Source organism: Natrix helvetica (genome assembly GCF_964273705.1).
Source record: "Natrix helvetica genome assembly, chromosome: 6".
Lineage (NCBI taxonomy): Eukaryota > Metazoa > Chordata > Lepidosauria > Squamata > Natricidae > Natrix > Natrix helvetica.
In genome coordinates, this window is record NC_138553.1 from 34,061,671 (window position 1) to 34,087,095 (window position 25,425).

Genomic DNA, 25,425 nt, shown 5'->3' on the forward strand with positions numbered 1-25,425 from the left:
ACCCTGTTGGGATAAGCTATAAAAAAAATAGTGTGTTCAAATCTTCCTCTTTTCTTGCGAAATGCACCCTACCTGTGTTTTTCCAAGGGTCAAGACCATCAAATCACTGACCCGATCTCCATCCACATCAGGTATAATAACAGCTGGAGCAGCCAAGATTCCATTGGAAAAGTGGGGGGAATCAAAGGTCCAAACCGGTTTCCCTAAAGGGTGATATACAATGACATTTGCATCAGCCAAGAAGCATCTTATCAGCTGGCTAAGGTTTACAGGTGAGGGTGAACGGGAAGGTGGCAATTGAACAAACTCAACCAAGATGGTCACATCTATCAAATATTCAATTTAGCACTTTCCAGGTATGTTAGGATCGCAACTCCAAAGATTTAATTTCTAAAGGTCACTGGAAATACAATAATTAAGTCAGGTCCATGGTTCCCAACCATGCACTGCCCCAGGGCTGCCCCAGCAAACCTACAGAAGTGTCACAGTTGTTACTTAATAAACAAAACTCTTATTGCCGATGAGCACAGTTTGGGAACCACGAGGGGCAACATGAACTCAAAAAATTTGGGAATCTTTTTATCTTGGTTTCCCCCCACCCCCATATTTGGTGACAATGTTGCAAAGCCCAGCAGTTCTGGATTTACTGACTTGACTTACGACCACAACTGAGCTCCGGATTTTGGTTATAAGCCATTGCAGTCTAAGGTCAAGTCACATGTGATCAGACTTGATTTCATGACTATTTTCCAATATTTGTTACTTAAGTCATTAAGCAAGCCACATGGTCATAAGTCCAAATCCAGCTTATTCAATAGGTCTTTTTGGCTGTAAAACTTTTTTTTAAAAAAAAAATCACAAAATGCAATCACATGACCACAGGATACTACAACCTGTCATAAATGCAAGACTATTACCAAGCGTCCATAATGTAGTCACATGATTGCAGACTCCTCACATCCTAGACACAAACTGTTTCATCTCCTTCTCTCGGGACGGTGCTATAAAATATTGAATGCCAGGACAACTAGACATAGGAACAGTTTTTCCCCTCGTGCTATCATTCTTCTGAACGTCTAATTCTCTGCTTAATGTGTATGTATACCAACCCACAAAGTGTGGCTGATGTATTTATTCATTATTTATTCCTTTTATTATCTTTATTATTATCTCTTTTATTCATTAAACATGAAACTCAGTTAGCTGAACATTTTAAAATGTGTCACAAATATCACTGACTGGTGCTGATGGTTGATACAGGTTGCTGCCAGCATCCTAGATATCAACCAACTATCTTCTTAAAATGTATCATCATCATCATCATCATCCTCTATTGTCTTGCAAGTTCTGGAGACAAATTCCTTGTGTGTTTAATCACACGGCCAAATAAAGTATTCAATTTAACGGGTGGTGCAGCAGTCATAACTGAGGACAGGTCATCAGTAACTTTTTTATGTTTGTTGTAACTTTATGTGGTCATTAAGCAACCAATTATAAGTCAAGGATTATGTGCTTTACAAATGAAACTATTTTTAACAACCCAGTTCTCTTACTAGTCAGCCACTTCTATTAAACATTGCCAAACTTTATATTCCAAAAAAGTACACTGAGTTGGCTATGTGTGTGCCAAGGCAGTCTGTGCATTTATTGGAAATAATATATAATTCCCCACTATAAAAATGGCAAGCCAAGCTATGGAAACATGCATAAATGTCAAGAATAATCTAGCAACTGAAAAATAAATATGGTGTAGAATTTAACTTAAGCTGGAAACCATTTATGGATTACAATTCTACATATGAATACAATACATACAACCAAAGTTTAGATTCTCGTAACATAAGATTTAATATATTAGCTTTTTCTTGATTCATGAAGTAATACGATTTTTAGATGAGACAGAAATTTTTGTTAATTTTCTGTTCCAACATACAATTCATATTATACTGGCTATACTACTAGACTGCATGTGGGTGTGGTTAGTCTGATCTACCATCAGTTCCTGTTCTTTATGTTTTTCATGGTTATTGAGAAATAGTGATCTAGAGAGTGATAGGTTGATGGCCGGGGCAAAGGCGGCGGGAGGAGAATAAAACCTAGTTTGGCCTGCAAAATAGTTGCCACTTTACAAATCTGTGCCTGTTTCCAAAATTGTGTCTTACAATGAAGTTATTGAGCCTTTTTGTGTCCACTGTTGAAGATTACATTATTTTAAAAGTAATCCATATTAGCTCTCAAGATTGAAGGTTGACAATTCAATGGAACAGTAGAACGTTGTGACACTTCTCATCTAAAGATCAAGTATTGGAAGAAAAAGAAGCAGCTGTCCAACAAGGTATCATTATTCCTTCTAATAAAACCCATGAGTCAGAAAAGTGGCTACCAAACTCCCCATTTTCAGTAGTGTGGATTATTAGCTACACTAAGTCACCTTACCTGATGAGGCACTCAGAAGACTGAGGAATGTAGAGGTCCCAGTAACAAGGCAGACGGGCTCTGCAGAAAACGCAGAGTCCAAATTCTTACACTGCACACCTAGAATCTCTTCTTTAACATGACTGGACCATAAGATGCTGCCGTTCATACCCGAAAGTGCCATTATTGTTACCCATGGCGTGGAGACACCTGAGGACATATGTAGAAGAGGCAAATTGATCTTTCTATAATGAAAAGAAAAAAACCTGCTGTGGAGGGTTGTGCTACTTTCAAATTTTTCCAAGACTACTTGGAAAGTAAAATATACATTGCAACATATCGCAAGTGAATTAATTCAACTGATTAATTGAAGTGATTGTTCAGTAAGAAATCAAAGGCACTAAATATTTAGTTTAAAAACTGTCACCCAGATATGGAGAAATTCTCCATAGCGCTGCTTGGAGAGTCCAAGGATGGGTTAACACAGCCTGTTTGCCCATGGACTGAGTAGATTTTTCCCCTCTGGCCACGCCTCCTTTGCCTCTTCCGGCTCAGTTTTAAAAACTCAGTCCGCCCGATAGGACTAGTTTTGGGGAACCCTCAGCTTTGAGTAAATAGACTGGGTTCTCCAATAGTAATTTTAGATTATTTTATGTGTTAATATTAAGTTGTTATCAGGATTTTTCCCCAGATTTTATTATTTTGACTTTTTATTTTCCTTTTTTCTATTTTTACCAAGAAGAATTACTAAAGTAAGGCTGAGGCAGCGATCGGTTCCACAGCTGCTTAGTCGCAGCTGGGGGAACAAGCGAGGCCGCTCGTCCGGCGTCTGCTGGTGAGCGCAGGGAAGGACGGCAATCCCCGTGTTTCCCTGGTCGCTTTGGAGAAGAGGCTTTTAAAAAAGCCCTTGCTTCTCCAAACGGCGTCTTTTGCCGATCGGGAGAGCGGTGGCCATTTTGAAAAGCGCTGCTTTGGCGCGCTTTTCGGCTGCAGCCAGTAGGGAGCGCCTGGACCTTAAGTGAGGCTTTTGGCGCGCAGAAGAGCTGGCGGCCATTTTTTTTTTGAAGCATTTTACCCACCGGAAAGCAGCAGCAAGCAGCAGAGCCTCTCCGCCTCAAACAGACAGCTGCGGAGGATTGCGAGGGCTTGCCTGGGTCTCCAGCAAGCCTGAAGTTCCCCAGCCACCCGAGGGGAAGCGGCAAGGAGTGTCCTGGTGCCTGATCCAGCCTCCCATCTGAGTCTGCAGACGCTTCTGGAGCCGTCGGGCCAGCGTCCACTGCCCTTCCCTCAGCAGTGACCTCCTCGACTCAGGATCAACCAAGGATGGCTGATGAAGGTTTGGAGCGAAGGGAGGAGCTGGCAGGGCCATCTGCAAAGCGCAGTAGGCCAGATCCCTCAGGCCAAGGGAGAAAGGGAAACAAGGGCGCTGGGGGGAAAGCTTCCCACTCTTCAGCTGGGAGCAAGGCCCCAAAAATTCAAGGGGACAAGGGGCAGGACTCCCTAAAGGACAAGTCTGCTAGGCCCCAGGTTCCCTCTGCACCCTTACCAAGTGAGGCTGGGCCAGTCCCTTCCCCACCCATTCAGAGGGAGATAGAGCAGGGGGAGGAAATGGGGGATAGATCTCCATCCTTCTGTGATAGGGATTCCATGTCAGGATCCCCTGCAGCCTCTCTGGGTTACCCAGGTTCTCCTAGCTCTTCAGTCAGGGAGGATATCCCCTCCTTTCAATGTTGTTTTCATGCAGAGGATCAGAGAGATCCTCCTAGGGGTGCCAGGGGACAGGCCTATGACCAATCCAGGCCTGTAGAGGACAAGGGCCCAGCTATGTCAGCAGAAATGAGGGATCTCATCACGCAGGCTATTTCCCAGGGTGTGGTAGAGGCCATGAGGCTACAGTAAGGCAGGGGTGGCAAGGCCTCTAGGCCTGTTCGCCCCCTGGGGGAAAAGAGGACCAGAGTCCTCGATTCCCCGGGCACTTCTATCACCACAGAGGTGTCTACGTGGGAGGAGGAGACTGCTGAGGAATTTGCTCTCTCGGAGGATGAGGATATGCCTCCAGACAAGCCCTCCTTCACTGGTCTCTTTAAGCCATCCTTATTCAAGGCCATTTTACACAAGGCCAGAGCCTCTACTGAGCTTGGTGCCAAACCTAAGGACAAGGAAGTCCCCTCTACTTCCCAGGACCTCATGGCAGGGCTGTTCAGCAAAACAACCCCTGACCCAGAACTGATACCAGTCCCTGACATGTTCATGGAAGTTATTCAGCACCAATGGGCGCAGCCAGGTACCCTGGCCAACCCCAGTGGCGCAGACAAATCACTGTACCCCTTAGAACCTAGGCTGGAGGATGTATTGAAACCTCCAGAAGTGGATGCCCCTGTGGTCTCTCTGACCTCTAATTCTAATCTCCCGGCTGAGCTATTGGAAGGGTTAAAGGCAGAGGATAAGAGGGCAGAAAAGGCTTGTCTCAAAACGCACCAGGCGGCTGCCTGGGCGATCAAAACCTCCACTTCTGCCTCGTTCTTTACGAGGGGATCCCTATTATGGCTACGCCAACTCAGATCTCAGCCCCCATCTGAAGCATCTCGTTGGCGACAGGATCTTAACAAGATCATTACGGCTGTGGAATATGCCTCTGATGCATCCCTGCATGCAGCGAAATTCGCCTCCAGGGCACTAGCGTCTAACATCACTTCTCGCCACCTGCTTTGGCTCCGGCACTGGCAGGCGGACATGAAGGCGAAGTGGAAGCTGGCTTCAGCTCCATTCAAAGGGGACAACCTCTTTGGGGATTCCCTAGAGAAATTCCTAATTGAGACAAAGGATAAGAGGAAGGTTCTTCCTTCCACCTTCAGGAAGCATGACAGGAAAGGTCAGGGCTCGTTCAGGAAACAGGCCTTTCGGGCACAGGAAGGTGCCCAGGCCTCCACCTCTTCCTATTCCTCCCAAAGACAGTTTAACCAGTCCTCTGACAGGTCCCAGGAACGAAACAACTTTTCTTCCAGGGGCAGACAATCCAATCAAGGGTCCTTTCGGAAGCCCTTTCGTGGGGGCTCCAACAACCGTCAGTTTAGACGTGGGAAGTGACCGTCTGGGGTCTCCTCCCATCGGGGGCCACCTGCAATTCTATGCAGACCGTTGGGAGGAAACAACCTCGGACAAGTGGGTCTTAAATACCATCAGGAGGGGTCTAACCTTGGAGTTTCTATCCTCCCCTCCGCGGACCTTTGTTCGCTGCCCACTATCCAGGAACCCTGTAAAGAGGGCTCTCATGCAGGCAGAAATAGATCATCTTCTGCAGATCAACGCAATAGAGTCAGTTCCTCCAGAACAGGAAGGGAGGGGGTTCTATTCCATTCTCTTCCTGGTCCCCAAGAGTTCAGGGGGGTGGAGGGCCATTTTAGATCTGAAGCGCCTGAACAGACATCTGGCCTACAAGCGCTTCAAAATGCAGTCTCTTCAGTCGATCCTAAGCTGCATGCGACAAGGGGATCTGCTCACCTCCATCGATCTCAAGGAGGCGTATCTGCATGTACCCATCCATCCCGCACACAGGAAGTTCCTGCGCCTGTGTTACAACGGAAAGCACTTCCAATACAGGGCGCTTCCGTTCGGACTTTCTTCTGCACCCAGAACGTTCACGAAGCTTCTTGCAGCTGTGGCGGCCCACCTGCGCAAGCTTCCAGTCCACCTGGAGTGCTATCTGGACATCATCATCCACTCAAGGACTCATCAACAAGCGGTGAGAGATGTAAACATCACAGTTCACAACTTACAGGACCACGAGTTTTCCGTAAACATGGAAAAAAGCAACTTGACTCCTGCCACACGCATACAACACCTGGGCGCCATAATAGACTCGGTATCTTGCCAGGTGTCCCTATCTCCGGAAAGAATCCGCAACCTCAGGAGCAGAATCCGGTTGTGTCGCAGGAATAGGTCCTGGCAGGTAGTGCAACTATCCCAACTGTTAGGGATCATGATTTCTTGCCTCAACATAGTTCCCTGGGCACGTCTTCATGCAAGGGAGCTGCAATGGTTCTTGCTTCCAATGCAAAGAGCAAAGATCAGCAACTCCACCAGGAAGGTTCACATCCCACCAAGAGTGACTTGGTCTCTGAGTTGGTGGCAGTCTCGAGCAGTGGAGAAGGGCTGCCTATTCAGAGAACCCGACAGGATCGTGGTAACGACCGACGCCAGTCTCTACGGTTGGGGGGCGCATTACCAGGGTCAGTTGGCGCAAGGCAGGTGGTCCAGCGCGGAGGCAGCCTGGAGCATCAATTGGCTAGAACTCAGGGCAGCCCGGCTTGCGCTGAGGAGATTTGCAGAACAGCTGAAGGGGCACCACGTTCTGCTACTGACCGACAATGTGGCCACAAAGGCTCACGTGAACCAGCAAGGAGGGACCCACTCCAAAAGACTCATGTCAGAGGCGGAGGCCATAGGACGATGGGCAGAGATCCACTTAGTGTCGCTGAGGGCGGATCACATCTCCGGAACCAGCAATGTGAGTGCGGATTGGTTGAGCCGTCAGACCATCGACAACTCGGAGTGGCAACTTCATCCGGACCTGTTCGCACAGGTGGTAAGGAGGTTTGGTCTCCCACAGGTCGACCTGTTTGCAACGGCGGCAAACACACAGCTCCAGCGGTTCTTCTCCCGCTACAAGTCAGCACAAGCGGAGGGGATGGATGCCCTGAGGTCCAACTGGCCTCCAGGTCTGCTTTACGCGTTTCCGCCCCTCCCTCTGATCCCGCAGGTGATCTACAAGCTGCTGAAGGAGGGGTCGGAGCTCATTCTGGTGGCTCCACATTGGCCCAGAAGATCCTGGTTCGCGGACTTGGTCGATCTGTCTGTGGAACAACCGTGGAAAATTCCTCCAGACCAGGTATCCTTGCGTCAGGGGGCCATCAACCATCCAGAGCCCCAATGGTTGCAGTTAGCCATCTGGCGCTTGAGGGGCAGCTTCTGAAGGACCAGAGCCTCTCAGACAGCGTCATTAAGATTATCCAAGCTTCCAGACGTCCGGCCACTACTCGTATTTATGACGCGACCTGGGCTGCTTTTTCTACTTGGTGCAGCCAATGGGACATTGACAGTGTGGAAGCGTCCATCCCTCAGTTGTTGGACTTCCTACAAGAGGGCTTGGACAAAGGACTGGCGCCAGCCTCACTCAGGCGCCAGGTTGCTGCATTATCCACCATCTTAGCCAGACACCAACTTCAATCCCTGAGTCACCATCCTCAGGTCAAGAGCTTTTTGAAGGGGGCTTACAACATTCAACCCCAGGTGGTGCACAGGTACCCGACCTGGAACCTACCATTTGTCCTACAGGCATTGACAGTGGCTCCCTTCGAACCCTTGAGGAAGGCCTCTCTTCGGCATCTGACCCTTAAGACTGCCTTCCTCATAGCCATTACTTCAGCCAGAAGGGTATCTGAGATTGCGGCCTTCTCGGCCAAGGAAGAATTGTGCATCATACACCCAGACACGGTCATCCTACGGTTAGACCCCGCCTTCATGCCGAAGGTGAATTCTCATTTTCACAGGTCTCAGGAGGTGATCCTCCCGAATTTCTGTCCCAGCCCTCAACACTCCAAGGAGCGCAGGTGGCACAAATTGGACGTGCGAAGGGCAGTCCGCATTTACCTGAAACGAACTAAGGACATCAGGCACTCCGAGGCCTTCTTTGTGTCTTTTCAACCAGGCTCGCTGGGTCGCAAGGTGTCATCTTCAACCATAGGTCGGTGGCTGCGAGCTTGCATTAAGATGACATATGACCTTCAGGGCAAGCCGGTTCCACCTCGTGTAACAGCACACTCCACCAGAAGTGCGGCCACGACCGCGGCCTGGGCTACTCAAGCATCTATTCTGGACATTTGCAGAGCGGCCACGTGGGCGTCTCCCATGGCTTTCATTAGAAACTACAAGATCGATTCCTTTGCCTCTGCCGAAGCCTCGTTTGGCCGTAGAGTATTACAGAAGGTTATTGAGGCTCCGGACAATGTCACTTCTTCCCGCCCTGGGACACCATAGCTTGGGCATGTCCCATCCTTGGACTCTCCAAGCAGCGCTATGGAGAATGACCGTTGTCTTACCTGAACGGTCGTTCTCATGGCGCTGCGGAGAGTCCAAGACCCACCCAGGGTGATTGTTTAGCTCCGAGATTGTATCTTTACACAGGTGTGAGCTGAGGACGTCTTCGTCGGACAAGACCTCGTTTTTAAAACTGAGCCGGAAGAGGCAAAGGAGGCGTGGCCAGAGGGGAAAAATCTACTCAGTCCATGGGCAAACAGGCTGTGTTAACCCATCCTTGGACTCTCCGCAGCGCCATGAGAACGACCGTTCAGGTAAGACAACGGTCATTCTGTTCCTGTTCCTTGCAGGCAAGTTTGCTAGAGAGAAGGTTGGGTTTGTGGACTGACAGCTTGCTACAATTTCATTAAGCTCTCAATTCTGAAATTACTTATTACAATTTGCACTCTTACCCAATACGCTAGCATTTTTCAAAGCTGTGAAGGAGAGTAAGACATCAGGAAGACCATCATTATTTACATCAAAAAGTTCTGGTGGAAACAGAACTCCATCTGAAAAATAAGGTGGAATAATCACTTTTCCAAAGTGTACCTCCCATCCATTCTAAGCATATTCAGGATGACTATTGAAAAATCTTGTTGTAAATGTAATCTCACTACTTTCTGCAGCTTAGCCCACTCAGATATATTTCTTGACCACTGTAATAACATCAATTAAGCTAACATCTCACAAAACTACATTCTTGAGAAGCTTTTGATCTCGACCCCACACGCTGAAACTCAATGTCACTACTATTGCTACAAATGTAAAGGAAAATTCAGAACATCTAAAATCCATAACATGAGATGCCTCTCAGAGTCCTGCAATATTTCAATATGAGAAAAAGAGGAATTGAACAAAATTGATGTCAGGACTGGCCCAAAGTAACAAACTGGAATCTATGCAACAGCAAAGATAAGTTATTAATGTAAAGCTATTTTGAGGATTACTTCCTATCATACTGTGGTTTTTAAAAACTACAAATCCTGCTCTTCACTCTACAACATAATAGCTCTTGCACAAATGAAATATCTTGCACTATACTAAATATCAAAGTAGTTATACCATTTCCATATAATTCTGAAGTGGGAAACATGGAAATACCAAAAACAGCATTTAAAAATGGCATTTCCAGCTATAGAATAACAAATTAAGCAAATTAAGAAATAAAAGATAATTGTTTTGTTTCCTGGAATAGTAAATTAACATAAATTTAAGCTCTCAGTTGTTTTTTTCTTCTGCCAAAGATCAAATTTAGTTAATATTCCCATGTATGACTCAAAAGATTCACACATGCACATTAATTATCTAGCCATTAAAAGTTCAACTGGATAGAGTATTTAATCCAATGTATGTGTAATTGCTATACTCAAAATCAAAGAAAATAAATCTTTGAACAGAATAACTGCCACAGAATTAAATAGCTATATTCATGTACCTGGTTTAAAAATAAGCTTTAATATGTTTTGTTCATGGAATTTGAGACAATTTGGAACAATTGCTTAATTGGACATAATCTAAGATCGCTTTTACTAAACTGAAATAAAACTTTCAATATGGTATAAATAAAATACCCCAATCAAGAAACGGTCAAAGAGCCAACCAAATAATCTCTAAGACCCCACCACCACCACCACCACTGACAGGCAAGCCACCAGAATATAAACTGACAGCAAACCGCACATCTTACTAGCACGATGATGTTACCTAGTTTGGATAATCAAACATCAAGTTCAGAGAGCATCAAGGAGCCCTCATTTCAACCCTCAGATACCAATATTCTCTTTTATTGGAATCTATAGTTTCAACAAAACATTCAGTACATTTCTTGGTAGGGTATACATTTCATAATCTAAAATGTTATTTCCAGTTATTTCTTACCTGCTACTTGTCCTAAGTTGTGAATCCAAGTATTATGCAAGTCTCTTGGTGGACAAGGAATGAGGAAAGCACACACCAGCACAAGGATCATGGAGATAACCACAGTGAGTAAAAAGATGGCTGTGCGCAAATAAGGCATCAAGGAACTGGCAGTCTTCTGCTCCAAATCATTGTTCATTTCACTTGGGTACTCTTCCGTCATACCCTCCGAGAGATGCTGCTTGGCCATACAAGTTTCCACATCAGAATCGACATCCTGGATTTCCCCTAGGGGACTTTTCCCATTTTTAACTCCACCATTCTTCTGCAAATTGAGGACCAAGTCATCTTCGCTCTCATCACTGTCAGCCTGAGTGAGAGGGTCATACTCTCCAAGGTCTGGACTCTTCTTACCTGAGAAGGTAGACAGAAAGTGAGAAATTTGTTGAAAGAACTTGTGGTATTTTCAGGACCACTAAAAATGATCTAAAGGAAAGGAAGGCAATTTATTTTATCTAATAAAATGGGCATGCTTGCTGCAGGGAGATGACACTGTTGGACAGAAGAAAAAGTCTGTCTATATTTCAAAATTTATTTTGAATTATATCATTTATTTTTATTTAACAAAATTATTCACAGCCATTTCACTATAGGCAGAGTTTTTCTAAGAAAAAAAAGGTATGGATTATATAATTGCTAATGCCTTCATTTCTGTAATAGAAATCAATTATGTCTGAAGCTATTATGTTGTTCCTTTATGGTTTAACCTCCATATGCCAAAATCCTGTCCTTTTAACCAGGGGTCCCCAACTGCCGGGCTGTGGCCTACTACCAGGCCTTGAGCCCTTCGGAACATCACAAGTGTCGGCACATGGACTCCATTTGCACAAGCAGCAGGTGCACGTACCTGCCGCTCGCACAAATAAAACTGTGTGTGCACACACGCTTGCCCGCCTCTCATGCAAAACCATCCCCTCCTCATCCCTGGTCTGCAAAGCCAGAAAGATTGGTGAACTCTGCTCTTAACCATCTTTTTGGTAAGGCAGTTAAAAAGTTTTTCTCCACTTCTTTCAAAGCACAATAATTAAAACACTTTTGATTTTGTAGCCTATTGTTTATGGCCTAGTACTGTAAACTTACTCTGGACAATGAAATTTTTCCAAAGTTTTGTTTCCTGAAAACCTTTGACATTGATAGAGCCTTTCAGACTGAACAGAAATATAATTGTGCTCATTTTTAATGCAATGCCACTCCTTTGCACAACTGTCCCATCTCATGTCTAACAACAGTACTTGATATACACACAAGCTTTATTCCAAGCAGCAAAGCTATTACTTTTAGATCTCTGCAGATATTCCAGTTGAAATTTTCAGTTTTATTCCATTTATCTGCTACCTCACTCTTCATGAACTCTTTATTTTTCATTATTTTTCAGTAAGGATTAAAAATACATTTTAAAATGTCAGTAACAAAAACCTATTCCAAATCAAATATCAAATGTAAAAAAAAAAACATACTACACAAACTCAACTGGAGCTAAATATTCTCAATGCCCTTGGTTAAAAAGGAAAATATAGGATACACGCTCTATGACTGCATTCTACAAGGAAAAATAATGCAGAGAAAAGGCTGTATTTGATAGAAAGGGGGAAATGCTTTAAAAGGGGGTTAAGTGGTTTCAGTCTGATGAGCAAGACAGCTGGGAGAATTCCCAATCAGAAGTGTATTATCTCAATTCTCCAGGGATTTCTCTTCCTGGGAATTTGTAGATCTATGCCAGAGCAAACAAGATAAAGGAAAACCAGAATCTGAAGTCAACCATTATTAATCTAATTCCAGCATAAGAGATATCAGGGCTTTTCTACAAAACTTTTTTTTGTTTTCTTTTGCCATTAAGTCAGCCTTAACGCCTCACAACTGCCCAGACAGGTTTCCTGAGGTTTTCTTGGCATGATTTTGGAAGTGGTTGCTATTGTCTTCTTCCTAGGACTAGGTGTATGTGACTGGTCCAAAATCAACCAGCTGGCTTCCTGCCTAAAGCAGGACTAGAACTCAGTCTCCCAGTTTCTATCCAGCTTTTAATTATGACATCAAACTGGTTCTCTTTACATTGCTATAAGATATGTGATTTACTTTTGCTAGTTACAACCACTAGAAGTTAGAATAGGCCAAACGTATAGCAAGATGTTAAGTTTCAGAAGAAAAAGTCATCTTCTTAGGTGTACTTTCTCATTTTTGTCTGGAATTTCTCGGACTCTTAACTCACCAAATCAAATTATGTGCCAAAATACACTCATTCAGTCTGCGTGTAACTGGAATGTTTCAATTAATTTTCCAGAATTTCCCAATTCACTGAAGAGAGAACAACTCACAGTTCTCACCGTTCAATTCTCTCTAAATAAGTTTCTCTGCATCTTTACACAAGGTTACAGCCGTTAACCCTATTAAAATGTTTAAAAAAAACCACCATGCTTATTCATCATGTTCCTATATCATCCATCTCACCTAAATGACTTCACTCTTAAGGTTAAGACTAGCCCAACAGAAAATATTGGGCAAGATAAGCCAAGCTGTACAAGAAAGTTATTATTCACTGACCATTGTACGCAGCGTGATATGCAGCCTCACTCAACCATGAAAAGCTTTAAAAAAGACTTTAATTATAGTTATATCTCTTGAAGTTTAGAGAGATGACAAAAACTCAGTTAAATCAACCACAATCTTCCCAGCACTTTCACTAACAGCTGGGCTGATTCCAAATGGACAGCTGTTACCACAGCCAATAAACAAGGATTGCATTATTATTCTGTCTGCTCTACCTTTTCCCCTTTTCTGCCAATAAACAAAAGAAAATATTCCAAAAATCCAAAAGCATTATTTTAGCCCCCTGAAAATTCCTTGTATGAAAGTGAAGGTGACTGCAACATAGTATCATAGCCAGAAAGTATCTGGCTCCCATTATCACTGACTGTGAGTTCTCAAATAATTCATTTACTTCCAAAAACAAGTTATTCCTAGTGAAATGTAAATATTTGCAAAAATGCTGGCTAGCAATACTTTGATCCAAATTGCTCTTGGGAACAAAGATTGCACAAAAAGACAGACCTATTTTCCATCTCTTTCGCAACAGTAAAACAATACCTACTCATTCCTCTATCTCAAAGCTTCAACCCCATCACTTTCCCTGGGACCAGCGCTGCCCCAGTTCCTTCTGCCATCAAGGTTAACCTTTCCTCCCTGCAAAAGAACTGGGTGGTCTCTGCACCTGCGCAATCACACAAACGCTTAACAAAGATAGCCAGGATTTGTCTCATTCGCCTCTCCCCTCCCCATAATAATTATCCTTATTCTTTCAATCCATTCATCTTTCTTTTTCTCTATCATGGTCGGAGATAAAGGGCACCTGCTGGGACCCGGATATACGCGGGGAGGAGGTTGGTGGGTCTATTCTCCAGATGGGACCCGGATGTTCTCTCGGACTCAGAAATCCGAGTCTAAAACCCCCAGCCCTGCATACTCCAAGGATGTCATCCTCATCCTGCCCACTCTGCATTTCCCACCACCGTTTGGCGCGCTGCAAGTCAAGACCCCTACCTGGCAGCTTCAGCGCCCGTGACAACACCGTAGCCATGCTGGAGGCAGGAGACGCGCATGCGCCCGACTCTCCTGCCTCCTGGGAAGTGTAGTTTTGCAGACAGCGGGCATTAAGGTGTTAATGGTCTTTTAGCGTGCTTGCACGAAAATTACGTAGATGAGAAAACAGCCGACAGTCTGCGTTTGTAATTAGCTTGGCGGGTGCATATATTTTACAACTGAAACCGCCTTAAGGTGATCAGCGTAAGGAATTTTGTTTTTCTAAGTGCCTGGATCATATGACATGATGCAAGGGATTCACTTCAGCTTTCCCTAAAATGCTGGGTACCAGTTTTTTTAAAAGATCCTTTCCGGCTAGGGCACTACAGAGATGAGCCAAATTTTGCTAATATTGGGACTTCTGGGAGATAATTAATATTCGGTTGGCGCATACTTTGGCGCCAGGACTTCTCCTACTCCCCCCCCCACACACACACACACCTCGGCAATTCTAATACAGTAAATCACTTTTTTTTTCAATCAAAGGCTTTCCGTTTGTATACTCCCTTCCTTCGAAAGAGACAGCTGCCAGGCATTGGAAGGGACGAGAGTCGACAAGTGTTTTGCTGTTTCTTTCACGGTCAGATTATTTTACCCCGCTACTTTCCCACAGAAAAAGCCAGACCAAACAGAACGCTTCTGCCCTTGATATACTGGGACTACAGTTCCCATTTGGGGAGCCGTATTTTAATTGGGGGGGGGGGGCGGGTAGGGAGGAAGTTGGCTGGAAAGGTTACTTATGTTTCAAACGTTGGGGGGAGGGGGGCATTAGTAGGCGTCTTTAGAGGAAGCGCCTTTCAAGTGCTTTGGTCCCTAGCCAACAGTCGTTCAAGGATCGGAGAATGAAAATGAACTTTCCGACCAGGATACTCCATTAGGGTTTCTGCTTGCAGTATGTCCAGGATCAGAATGGTTTTCTACCACTGGAATGCGTTTCTTGTCCTTTCTGGGCAAATTAGGGGGCATCTCTTCTTGGCACCAACATTTTCGCTTCTGCAAATAGCACCATCAATATTTGTAGTCCCAGATATATAAACATTAACACCTCAATATTCAACACAGTTTTTATTTGCAGCCAAGGTGGACTTTGGCTCCAGCTAAGAACCACTACAGCCTACAGAAGGAAGCTGACGGTGATCTGAAACAATCCATGGATGAGAGTATGTGTGATGCTAAGTCTTTTTGATCTGGATCACAAAATACCTTTTCAAAGATGAATGACACTGTAATGTCATTTAAAAAGAAACTATAGTGCATGCAAGTTAGTGAATTGGTAAACATAAAATCATAGGGCTGGAAGGGACCTTGGAGGTCTCCTAGTCCAACCTGCTGCTCAGGGCAGGAAATCTTATATCATTCCTGTCAAATGGATGTCCAATCTATTTTTGAAAACCTCCAGTGATGGAGCACTCAGTACCTTGGGAGGCAAGCTGTTCCATTGAACAGAATTTTTATCCTTATTTCTAGGTTAGATCTCTCTTTAACAGGTTTCTACCCATTATTTCTTGGATGGAAATATTGCATTATTATAAATAAGATCTATATTAACAGTTTGGCTGTCCTTGCAAATTCTTCTTCAGATTTTTTTTAGCGCTCTGGAGAAATAGTACAATAGTGATTGATCTGACCTGCTCAAAAGGAACTTTCTTTTTCACAACAGTATCGGGATAGAATAGGGATGGTGTCAACATAAGGGAGTTTGTGGTTGAAGCATGGTTGTAGGAGCTGTGTAGTCACTTGAGTGGATATATAGATGGTCTCAACCTCTGTTTCTACCATTGGCAGACATGGAAAGAGGCTCCAGCAGCTATTGGAGAGAACAACTGTTCTGTTCCCAGAGCATTTGCAGCTCTGGCAGGACGGGGTTCATTTCTCTCTGTTGCAACTACTGCTTGGATAGTTTTCATAGAGCCTTAGGGTTATGAATTAGCAAGCCCAGAATAACAACATTGAGAGGTTCCAGGATGGTTGGGCATAATCAGATGGATCGGCAACCAAGAAAGACACAAAAGCCAGATAAGATGATGTGGATCAGGCTGCCTGAGGAACTGGTGACATAGTGATAGCGCAACAACATAACCCATCAGTAGTTCAGGGGAGTAGAAATGCTTAACACTAAGTGGGAACTCCACCAATCGTCTCATGGAGATTAGCTGCATTTTGACTGCAGTGGAGCAGTGAAAATCTTTGATTTGTGACAATAATGTGACAATAATGACTTGAATGCAATCAATATCTTTTGGGGTTGGGGAGCTGTGTTGTCCTGCTCAGCTGTAGGAGTAGTGAAGACCCAGGGAAGTGTTGCAGAAGACGTGGGGACCCAGGTGCCAAAAGTGATTGACAGCAGGAGAGCAATCAAACTAGTAGTTAAGTTGGAGGCTGTCCTGAGCTTTACAGCTTCCATGGAGCCCATCATTCTGAGCAGCAACCATCTTGTCCCTGTGGCAAGGAGACTGAAGAGGACAGGATCATGTACCATCTTCGCTATCTTATGGCAATGTGTGTCCAAAGACCTTTATGCAGCATCAAAAAACAACCTAAACAAACCTGGAAGTTGATGAGGAAAGATTTAATTGTAGTTGGAGTCGATTACGTGAAATGGTGGCAAGAAAGGAGGAGTCTAAACTCCCTCCAGGAGGATTTGGGGTGTGATAAGGTGAGTGTGGTGATGGTGGGAAGCAGATTAGCAATAATGCAAAAAAAAAATTTTACAGTTCTATGGGCGTGGCTTGGTGGGTATGGCATGGCTTGGTGGGCGTGGTTTGGTGGGCGTGGCACGGGAAAGATACTGCAAAATCTCCATTCCCTCCCCACTCTAGGGGAAGGTTACTGCAAAATCCCCATTTCTTCCCAATCTGCAGAGGCAGAAGGTAGATGGGGACGGGGCCAGTCAGAGGTGGTATTTACCAGTTATCCGAACTATTCAAACTGCGGTTCTCCAGAACTGGTCAGAACCTGCTGAATACCACCTTTGCATTAATGTCCCAGTGGTTATTGGTCACTGTAAAAGTCAATATTACCATATGCAACTGCCCTTGTTAAAACGTACAGAATATTGTAAATTCTATTTCTAAATAATTTTCATTTATTTATTTGACTTGTATGCTGCCATATCACCCAGAGGATGTTTATTTTTATAACAGTGTTCCTAGATCTTTCTTTATGCAGAAGAGTTAGTACCAAAATCCATTATTAATGTCTGGATTATTAAGCTATCATAAGACTTATTATCTCTGCACTTTAAAGTCATTTTTGAAAGACATGGGAATGATTTGTTTTCTAAACATTGATTCTAAATTAAACTATTGCTTTTGGATAGTTTCCTGGACTTTTTATTTTGTTGCAACAAAGATATGGAGATTTTCTCTAGCTTCACTGCCTCAGACTAGTGATAGCTCCCACGCAAAATCTAGAATGTGTGAATATTATATGTTATTCTTCATAAATTATATCAATGAACAAAGCATAGAAAAATCTGACATCAAAGGACTTTCCAACTTTTTATTTGCAAAAGATGGAGTAATTGTTTCCCATAGTCAACTCTGTTTAAAATAGTATCAATCCAATCTTGAGAAAGAACTTCTGCAGTCTGAAAATTTTGCCAACTGGCTAATGATTTGGAGATTCTGTCCCAAGACAAGATTCTTATGTTTAATTTAAGAACAGCTATGGGTTCTTATTGCCCAAGATATATTAGATAAAATGATGACATAAATATCTCCCAAATATAATCCTATTCATTCATTGGGGAAAAAAACATACAGGTTAATGAAAAGCTATCTAAACATTGTTGCTAATTATTCTTTTCCATGCTTTTGGTCATGCCTCTAGCCAGTGCTATTTCAAAATACACATTTCTTAACAATGTTTTACATAGGTAAATGTTAGAAGCATAGAAATTGCTATTCAGTATGAAACCATCTGCCATCACAGCTTTATTAAGTGCTCCTTATCTTATTTGTTCAGGTTTTAAATATTTCCAGGAATTTTGTTTGCTAAATGTTGATGAAGGAAACTGCAACGTGTTTGCCCTTCTGAAATGAAAACAACTGTAAGAAAACCATGTGATATAGATTATTCTTTGGACACCTCTTAAAACTATTTGTTTTTCTTGGTTTTTGTTTTGGCAGTAAGTGCTGTTTCCCATTAAGCAGGAGAACACATCTTGACAAAAAGCTCCTCTTCTTACAAATCTGATAATATACATTACTTTTTTAATACTAGATCTTCTGGCTTGATACTTGTGGCTCTTGCAGACTGCTTTGGAAGCCCACCACAGTACCCCTGTAACCTCATCCATCAGTTCAGTTTTGAGCAATTGGAAAGATTGGTTGCATTGGGAACAGTCTCCAGAAAAAAATATGTACTTCCCAATAGCCAAACATGTCTACAAATGGCAGTGTGAACTTAGCTGTCTGAAGCAAGATTGTTGATAAACCCAGGGAAATCATGTGGTTTTCCTCACAGAAATTCTGATCAAGGTTGCGCAGTTCTCATTCTGTCAAATGGTAGCCAGGAGCCCAGAAATATAAAGCAGATTGTTAGAATGAAAACAAAGAGTCTGAGTCTTCTCTATTCTATTCTTACAGCATTTTGCTTAGAACAAGATTTGCATCTGGATATGTACATTGAATGGGTGTGATGTGTACGCTTGGGTCCCGTGTCCCAGTCAAAAGGCAATACTCCATAACTATTCAGAAATTAGCTACTTTAAAATAATTTCTGTATCAGTCTGACCAAAAAAAAATTCTTTCTTTCTTGTACCTGCACATTTTTAATTAAAAAGATTATTTTTCTATGAGAACTGTTCATGATGGACTTCTAACCCCTGTGATTATTAGGGCCCATTACCCGCCATTCTTTGCTGGATTATCTTGGAAGAAAGCTGTCAGGTGTAAAACATCAGGTCCACACATGAAAGTCCAATCAAACTGATTTATTGCTAATCATGACTATCCACAAGAGTCTTCTCAACTAATGGTTAATACCTGCTCCATATAATTTGCTTATGGCTTCATAGGGATTCTAGGCTAAGCCCTTGTTTAACTTTTCTCCCACATTCTGCCACTCCTTCTCCTTAAATGCATTTTCATTCAATTGAAAGAGCTTACAAAGCCATTTGGATGAAAGGGGAACATGGATATTTATCAGTTTTGACAGCTTGATGTGACAAATTTGAATGCATAGTAATGCCCTGCGGCGTACTTACCTGCCCTGTCATATTCTCCAGATTCATGGGTAAGTTATTCTCTGATATTTTGGATAATTATGTAGTAATTTATCTGAACGACATTCAAAAATTTTTCCAGATATCCTTTATATTCAATTCAAGTCAGGAATGTGATACAACACCAACATGAGGACAAATAGTACATCAAGTTGGAAAAAGTGTTTTTTTATCTTGGACTATTAGAGGTATCATATTTCTATAAATAATGTGTAGATGGATCCCTAAAAGTTCATTCCATATTTACATGCAAACACCTAGAAAAGTTAGATCTCCAAAATGTTCTGGATATTACCATTTTTTAGAAGTGTCATTCCTGTTTAACAGAATGTGTAACTTTAACTAAGAATGCCAATTTAAATGTCTAATCAAAAGCAAAACACCTTTGATGACTGGAATACCTTTTCATCCGAGCCATTATTCAGACATCCAGATCTCCATTTTTGTGCAAACTGATTTCACTGAACTTTACTCCTTGAGGCTTCAGTGGAAGAGGAAAAGTCCCTCTTACTTTACCTTACTTTCTCCCTGCTGAAGGGAATTATTGTACCCTCATCAAAGATTTGCTAATAAAGCAGCATATCAACAATAAGATGAAGGACATTTTATCAAGAGCCTGCCGTCGTGTACAAGTGAGGACAGACCCCAAGAATCAGGAAAACTTTCAAAATGGATAGTCTCTCAATAAAAGATCAGGTAGGTGCTATTTCAATCCTGCGTCAATTTATACATCACCTATACTCCTAACTCACAAAATAAATTGGCAAATGTGCCATCATGCAAACCTAAATTGACATTTCCTGTCCATTTCCCTCTATCACAATCACGATATCTGAAATTTTTTCCAGCCCCACCCCTCAAAGTGCCTTCTGAAGAAGCTAAAGGTGGGAAGATCACCAATAGATAAATAAGATAAGATTTACTTATCACAACAGCAAACCCATAATCAAAGCTTAAATGGAGACCTATGCACTGATTCGCCTCCTTCTTCTGTACTGACAGACAACTGTTTCACAAAAGTCATTTATATGTTCCTCTTTCTCTCTGAGAAAATATATTGTAATATTGCCAAAACTCTAAAATAAGATGTCAGAGAGTACTCTGATTGCAACTTTTGCTGAGAGTGTTCTGGTAGCCAGTGGTCGGAGCAGTTGTTCCTCATATTCAGCAACTTCTTCTCCCTGTCTAGTTTCATAGACATGGAAGAGGAATACAAGGTGGAGTATTGGTTTTTTTTTTTTAATTCAGGGTGCAAGAAGAGGTGGAATGAATATTTAATTAAATGGAAGGGCTATCCCTCACAAGTACTACATGCATCACAATTGGCTTAACAATACCATATGAAATATCCATGAAAGCACCAACTCTATGAACTTTAGATTCACTAGACAATGAACACTTTGTTTCCTGCCACCTTAGTCTTTCTAGTTGGTGTTGCTTAGCAATAGGGGGTAGGCTGGGATGGGCATTCTTAATTCATCTACCGTATTTTTCGGAGTATAAGACGCACCAAGGTAGATAGCGGGATAGAGTGGGAGAGAAAGAAAGAGAAATACAGTAGGTAGGTAGGTAGATAAAGGGATAGAGAGAGGAAGAAAGAGAAGAAAGAGAGAGAGAAATACAGTAAGTAGGGAGGGAGGGTATAGGTAGGTAGGTAGGTAGGTAGGTAGGTAGGTAGGTAGGTAGGTAGGTAGGTGGATAGAGAGAGAGAAATAGAAAGAGAGAGAAATACAGTAGATATGTAGGGGGAGAGAGAGAGAATAGGTAGGTTGGTAGGTAGAGGGATAGACAGACAGAGAGAGAGAGAGAAATACAGTAAATAGGTAGGGGGAGAGAGAGAGAGAGAGAGAATAGGTAGGTACGTAAGTAGATAGAGGGGGACAGAGAGAGAGAAATACAGTTGATAGGTAGGGCGAGAGAGAGAGAGTAGATAGGTAGATAGGTAGAGGGAGGGAGGGAGAGAGAGAGAGAGAGAGAGAGAGAGAGAAATACAATAGGTAGGTAGGGAGAGAGAGAGAGTAGGTATGTAGGTAGATGTTTCCAGGTGTATTTATCCATGTGCTAGAGAAGGACATCGCTGACAATCTGAAGCACCTAAGACTTTGTTTTTGCTGCCACAGCACTTGATCAATGTAATTCTTATCAATCAGTTAAAGAGCTTTCCAAAAGGAGGGAAAAAAGTTTTTGCACTCTGCAAACCTCCCCAAAACAGCCAGTTTTTTTTAAAGGCATGAATAGCCTTGGGGGGGGGCAAAAACGAGTAAATGTTGCCCATTTTTCATGAAAATGGACTTGTTTTTTGTCAAAAAAAATTGCATGCATAGCCTTATGGAGGCTTATAGAGTGCTGGGGGTTGGGGGGGCAAAAATGGCCCTTTTTTGCTCATTTCTGCCTTCTCCAGCCCCCAGGAGCTCTCCGAAAGCCGCCTACAAGCTATGCACAGCCATTTTGGTGAAGGGGGTGGGGCTTCAGGAGGCAAAAAATGCTGCATTCGATGTATAAGACACACCCAGATTTTCAGCCTCTTTTTTGAGGGAAAAAGGTGCATTTTATACTCCAAAAAATACACAAGTTTTCCACCTTGGCCTACCTTGGGCACCTTGGCCTACTATGATGAGCTGCTAGATCTGCCTCATGGCAAGAAAGAGTAATTCTGGTTGGGAAGGCAACATGTTTGACTCAGAGGAGCGAAGTACCAATATATTACAGAAAATAGATTGGAGCCCTGGAAAAATAAAGCATAAAAAGAAACTCAAAACTACTCCAGTTTGATTGGGTCAGATATAAGTTGAAGTAGGGAGGATATTTGAGTTTTACAAGATTGTGACAATACCTTAACAATATTAAAGTACATTATAAGATTCCTAATAATTCCTATTTTCTAAATTTGTCTACCTTGAAGGAGTGATATATAGGATTTATTCTATGGTACCTCTGAAATTTTCAGTTCACTTTTGAAAGATGAATAAGAACACAGAAGCTCAGACACAAAAACAGCTTCTTATCATACCATATATTTCTTTGGAAGTTCTTTCATTGCAGTTTCACTGAACTCCATAATATTTAATCCTAAGTAAACATGTTTAGGATTGTGCTATTATGAAACAGTTGAGTAATTCTGGTTTTGTTTAGTTTGACAATCCAGAAACTTTGAGAGTAAGAGACTGCATGACCAAAAAAAGAAAAAGCAAAAAACAGAAACACCCTTCTTTTCCTTATTTACTTTGACAAAAAAAGTTTTGGCATAATATATCCCAAATGAGGTAATCAAGGAAGAATTAATTTGACAAACAGCAGGATCACCCTGGGGAACAGATTCACAGTTGGCAACAAATTTTGTCTTCCATAAAAGAAAACAACAGAGTAGTAGGAACTACTGTGGACAGCAAACGGGGTTATATCATCATTGGGGCTGCCAAATGATTGTGGGGGTATAACAGGAAGTAGAAAGATGAATCAGAAGATGCTGGACAGGAGAAGTACCGTAGCTTTGAAAAAAGCCAGTTAGTGATATTTTCAGTTCTCTGCTATTTTCCTATACTGGGGAAGATACGTTTAGCTTGAATGGATAAATTGGGAGGCTGAGAAAAGAGAAATTGGACAAAGCTCTGAACACAGTTTGGGGAAACACGTGGAATAAGAAGCACAATAGTACATAATAGGATACATCACTGAACATAGAAGAGTGTCTGTGAAAGAGAAGAAGAGGAAACAGAGACTTCTTGAGAGCATCGTCCTGTGAAATCCAGGTAAACTTTACATAGAATATCATGCTTACCTAGCCAGGAATAAGGTAAATGTCCAATATACAAGGGGTATTATGTGACCTGTGAATATTTCTATCAGTTCTCTGGATGAGTCTAGTTACCCAAATGTGAAAATGTATGTGCTTTTTTTTTTTTTTTACAAATGAGGCAGTAGTTCAAGTGGTTAGAGAGAGGAGGAGAGAGAACCTTTGAATAGATCTTTTGTACATAAATGTTTAGATTCTGGACATCTATAAGTTATCTGTGTTATGAAATAACTAAGCCTCTTTTGAGATATATCTGTAGGGTAACAATCATAAATTTTAACTCATTTCAATCATTTATTTATTCCTTGTTTGTTTGTTTGTTTTTATTGGATTTATATGCCGCCCTTCTTCCAAAGGACTCAGGGTGGCATATGACATTAAAAAATACACATCCCAAAAGTTTTTTTTAAAAATTAAATACATATCCAAAAAAACCAAACCGAATTTAAAAGACAATACATTTAAAATAAGTTAAAATTAACAGGCCAGGCCGGCTTGCTGAAAAGCCAACTTTTTTGGGTTTTTAAGGGTTTTTTACAGGGGCTTTTTTTAAAAAAACCAAATTCCTTCCAAAGCAACTTGTTGCTTAATAATATGTACTCAATAATATATGAGTAGAAGCTATAAGCAGGATTGAATCTGTCTGGATTTTATTGCTTCTTTTGTTTACTAAAATTTATTTCATTTATTTCACTTTAATTTATCTAATTTTCCTCTTTGTTTTCTTCATTTCATATAAAAAGGTTCATTTTTCAAAATCTAAAAATAAAAACATTTATAATAAAGGCAGCTACCAATTAACATTCACTCTTAGGTAAATGTGCATAGGCCTGTAGCCTAAGAAGCAATGAATATGGCAGGCAAACTCAAAGGCATAATTGTTGCCTGGTTAGAATAAACCTTTTGGGATGTCTAGTTGCTGATGCTGCCAGGAACGAAAGGAAAATTTGAAGCTGTAAAGACAAACTTAGACAGTAGGAACATGGAATGTACATGAAAAATCTCACACAATGATCCTTGAAATAAATCAACTAGAGACTGAAATTTCAAAGTCACAGTTACACTATAACAATAGGAAGGATAATAGACTAAATCTATAAAAATCAATTTAAAAAATAAACATTAATTTATAATTTGAAGGAAAATTGGTACCAAATGTTATATAAATGTTACACCACTCCATCAATGATATTTTAAATGGACAAATCTTACAATAATGAACGTTGGAAATGCCATGATACAGAAAGAACATTTTATCACATATAGTGGACATGTAAAAAAAGAATTCAAAAGTATTGGAAAGACATACATAGTATAATGCAGAAAAATTTGGATTTTAAATTTGAAATGAAACCACAATTGTTTTCATTAGGCATTAATCTCAGAAAAAAAAATAACAATTTAATGATATGTTCATAGCAGTGAGAATAAACTGCTCAACTCTAGAAGAAAAACACAATCCAGCATGATCTGTTGGGAATTTAAACATGAAGAATATGCAGCAATGGCAAAACTAACGGGATACATGTAGAACAGAAATCTAATTAAATTTAAGCAAGAATGGTTGCCATACATGCAATGTCTCATACAGCATGGTAAATATAACCACCTGCAGTATGCGTTTTAAGGAGGCCTGAATGCTTACAAATGTTGCAAACTGGCAAATGTATAAGATGGGGGAGGGGAAGAGAAATCAATACAGTTTTTAAAATTATTATTACTTATTTTTGTATTACTCCCCCTCCCCCAATTTAGACCTTTAATATCATGATTATCCAACTAAATGAACAGCAGTCATAAAATAAATCACTTTTATTCAGTGACAAATTGGCTGAAAATCCAGTGAAATAGAACACAACATTTGCACTCCCTTTGTCATCTTTGCTTTTGCTATTTTTTCTTTTCTTTTTATCTCGCTCACTGGAAACAGAACATAATTTTAGGGCAGTAAAAAAGATAAATAACTATTATTGCCAATGATACAGACAAATATAAATTGATTTGGTTACTGGATTTTTTAAAAAAAAAAGGTTTGTAAAAGTATATCTGAAAAGCCCGTGTAAATCAGGGATAGCAATAGCTATTTTCAACAACTGACATATTGAAAATTAGTTCCATCCCATTTTTGTATATTCTCTATATATTCAAGGTAAGTACACAGTTGTTTACCTTGGACAGTTACCCAACAGTTCCTCATACTGTCTCTAGAACAGGAGTCTCCAACCTTGGCAACTTTAAGACTTGCGGACTTCAACTTCCAGAGTTCCTCAGCCAGCTTCAACTCTGGTAGTCGACGTCCACAAGTCTTAAAGTTGCCAAGGTTGGAGACCCCTGTTCTAGAACTTCCACTCCTTGCCAATATAGGAGCTTAAGATCTGAGAAGAGAACTTGTTTGGCAGCCTGAATGGCTCTTTCTCACTCG

At 41.6% G+C, this 25,425-nt stretch overlaps 2 protein-coding genes across 6 annotated transcripts in view; one reads left to right on the forward strand and one right to left on the reverse strand.

Annotated features, from left to right (window-relative positions):
• The window catches only part of FAM234B (family with sequence similarity 234 member B), a 34,198-nt gene extending 20,106 nt beyond the window's left edge, over positions 1-14,092 (reverse strand). Inside the window, exons 1-5 of one of the 2 annotated variants that reach the window (XM_081956807.1) lie at positions 13,945-14,092; positions 10,372-10,764; positions 8,904-9,002; positions 2,437-2,625; positions 73-203 (exon numbers count right to left, since the gene is read on the reverse strand). In XM_081956807.1, the coding sequence (XP_081812933.1) occupies positions 73-203; positions 2,437-2,625; positions 8,904-9,002; positions 10,372-10,764; positions 13,945-13,981 (849 nt within the window). In that variant the 5' untranslated portion in view covers positions 13,982-14,092. Of the gene's footprint in view, positions 1-72; positions 204-2,436; positions 2,626-8,903; positions 9,003-10,371; positions 10,765-13,495; positions 13,696-13,944 lie in introns of those variants that run through there. The other variant, XM_081956808.1, reaches the window with a different exon arrangement.
• Positions 14,093-22,520: 8,428 nt separating this feature from the next.
• Positions 22,521-25,425, forward strand: part of HEBP1 (heme binding protein 1) — a 30,751-nt gene continuing 27,846 nt past the window's right edge. For 3 of the 4 annotated variants that reach the window (XM_081958758.1, XM_081958757.1, XM_081958759.1), the window contains exon 1: positions 22,552-22,959. The gene's annotated coding sequence lies outside the window, so the exon portion shown is untranslated. Of the gene's footprint in view, positions 22,960-25,425 lie in introns of all 4 variants that reach the window. The other variant, XR_014175840.1, reaches the window with a different exon arrangement.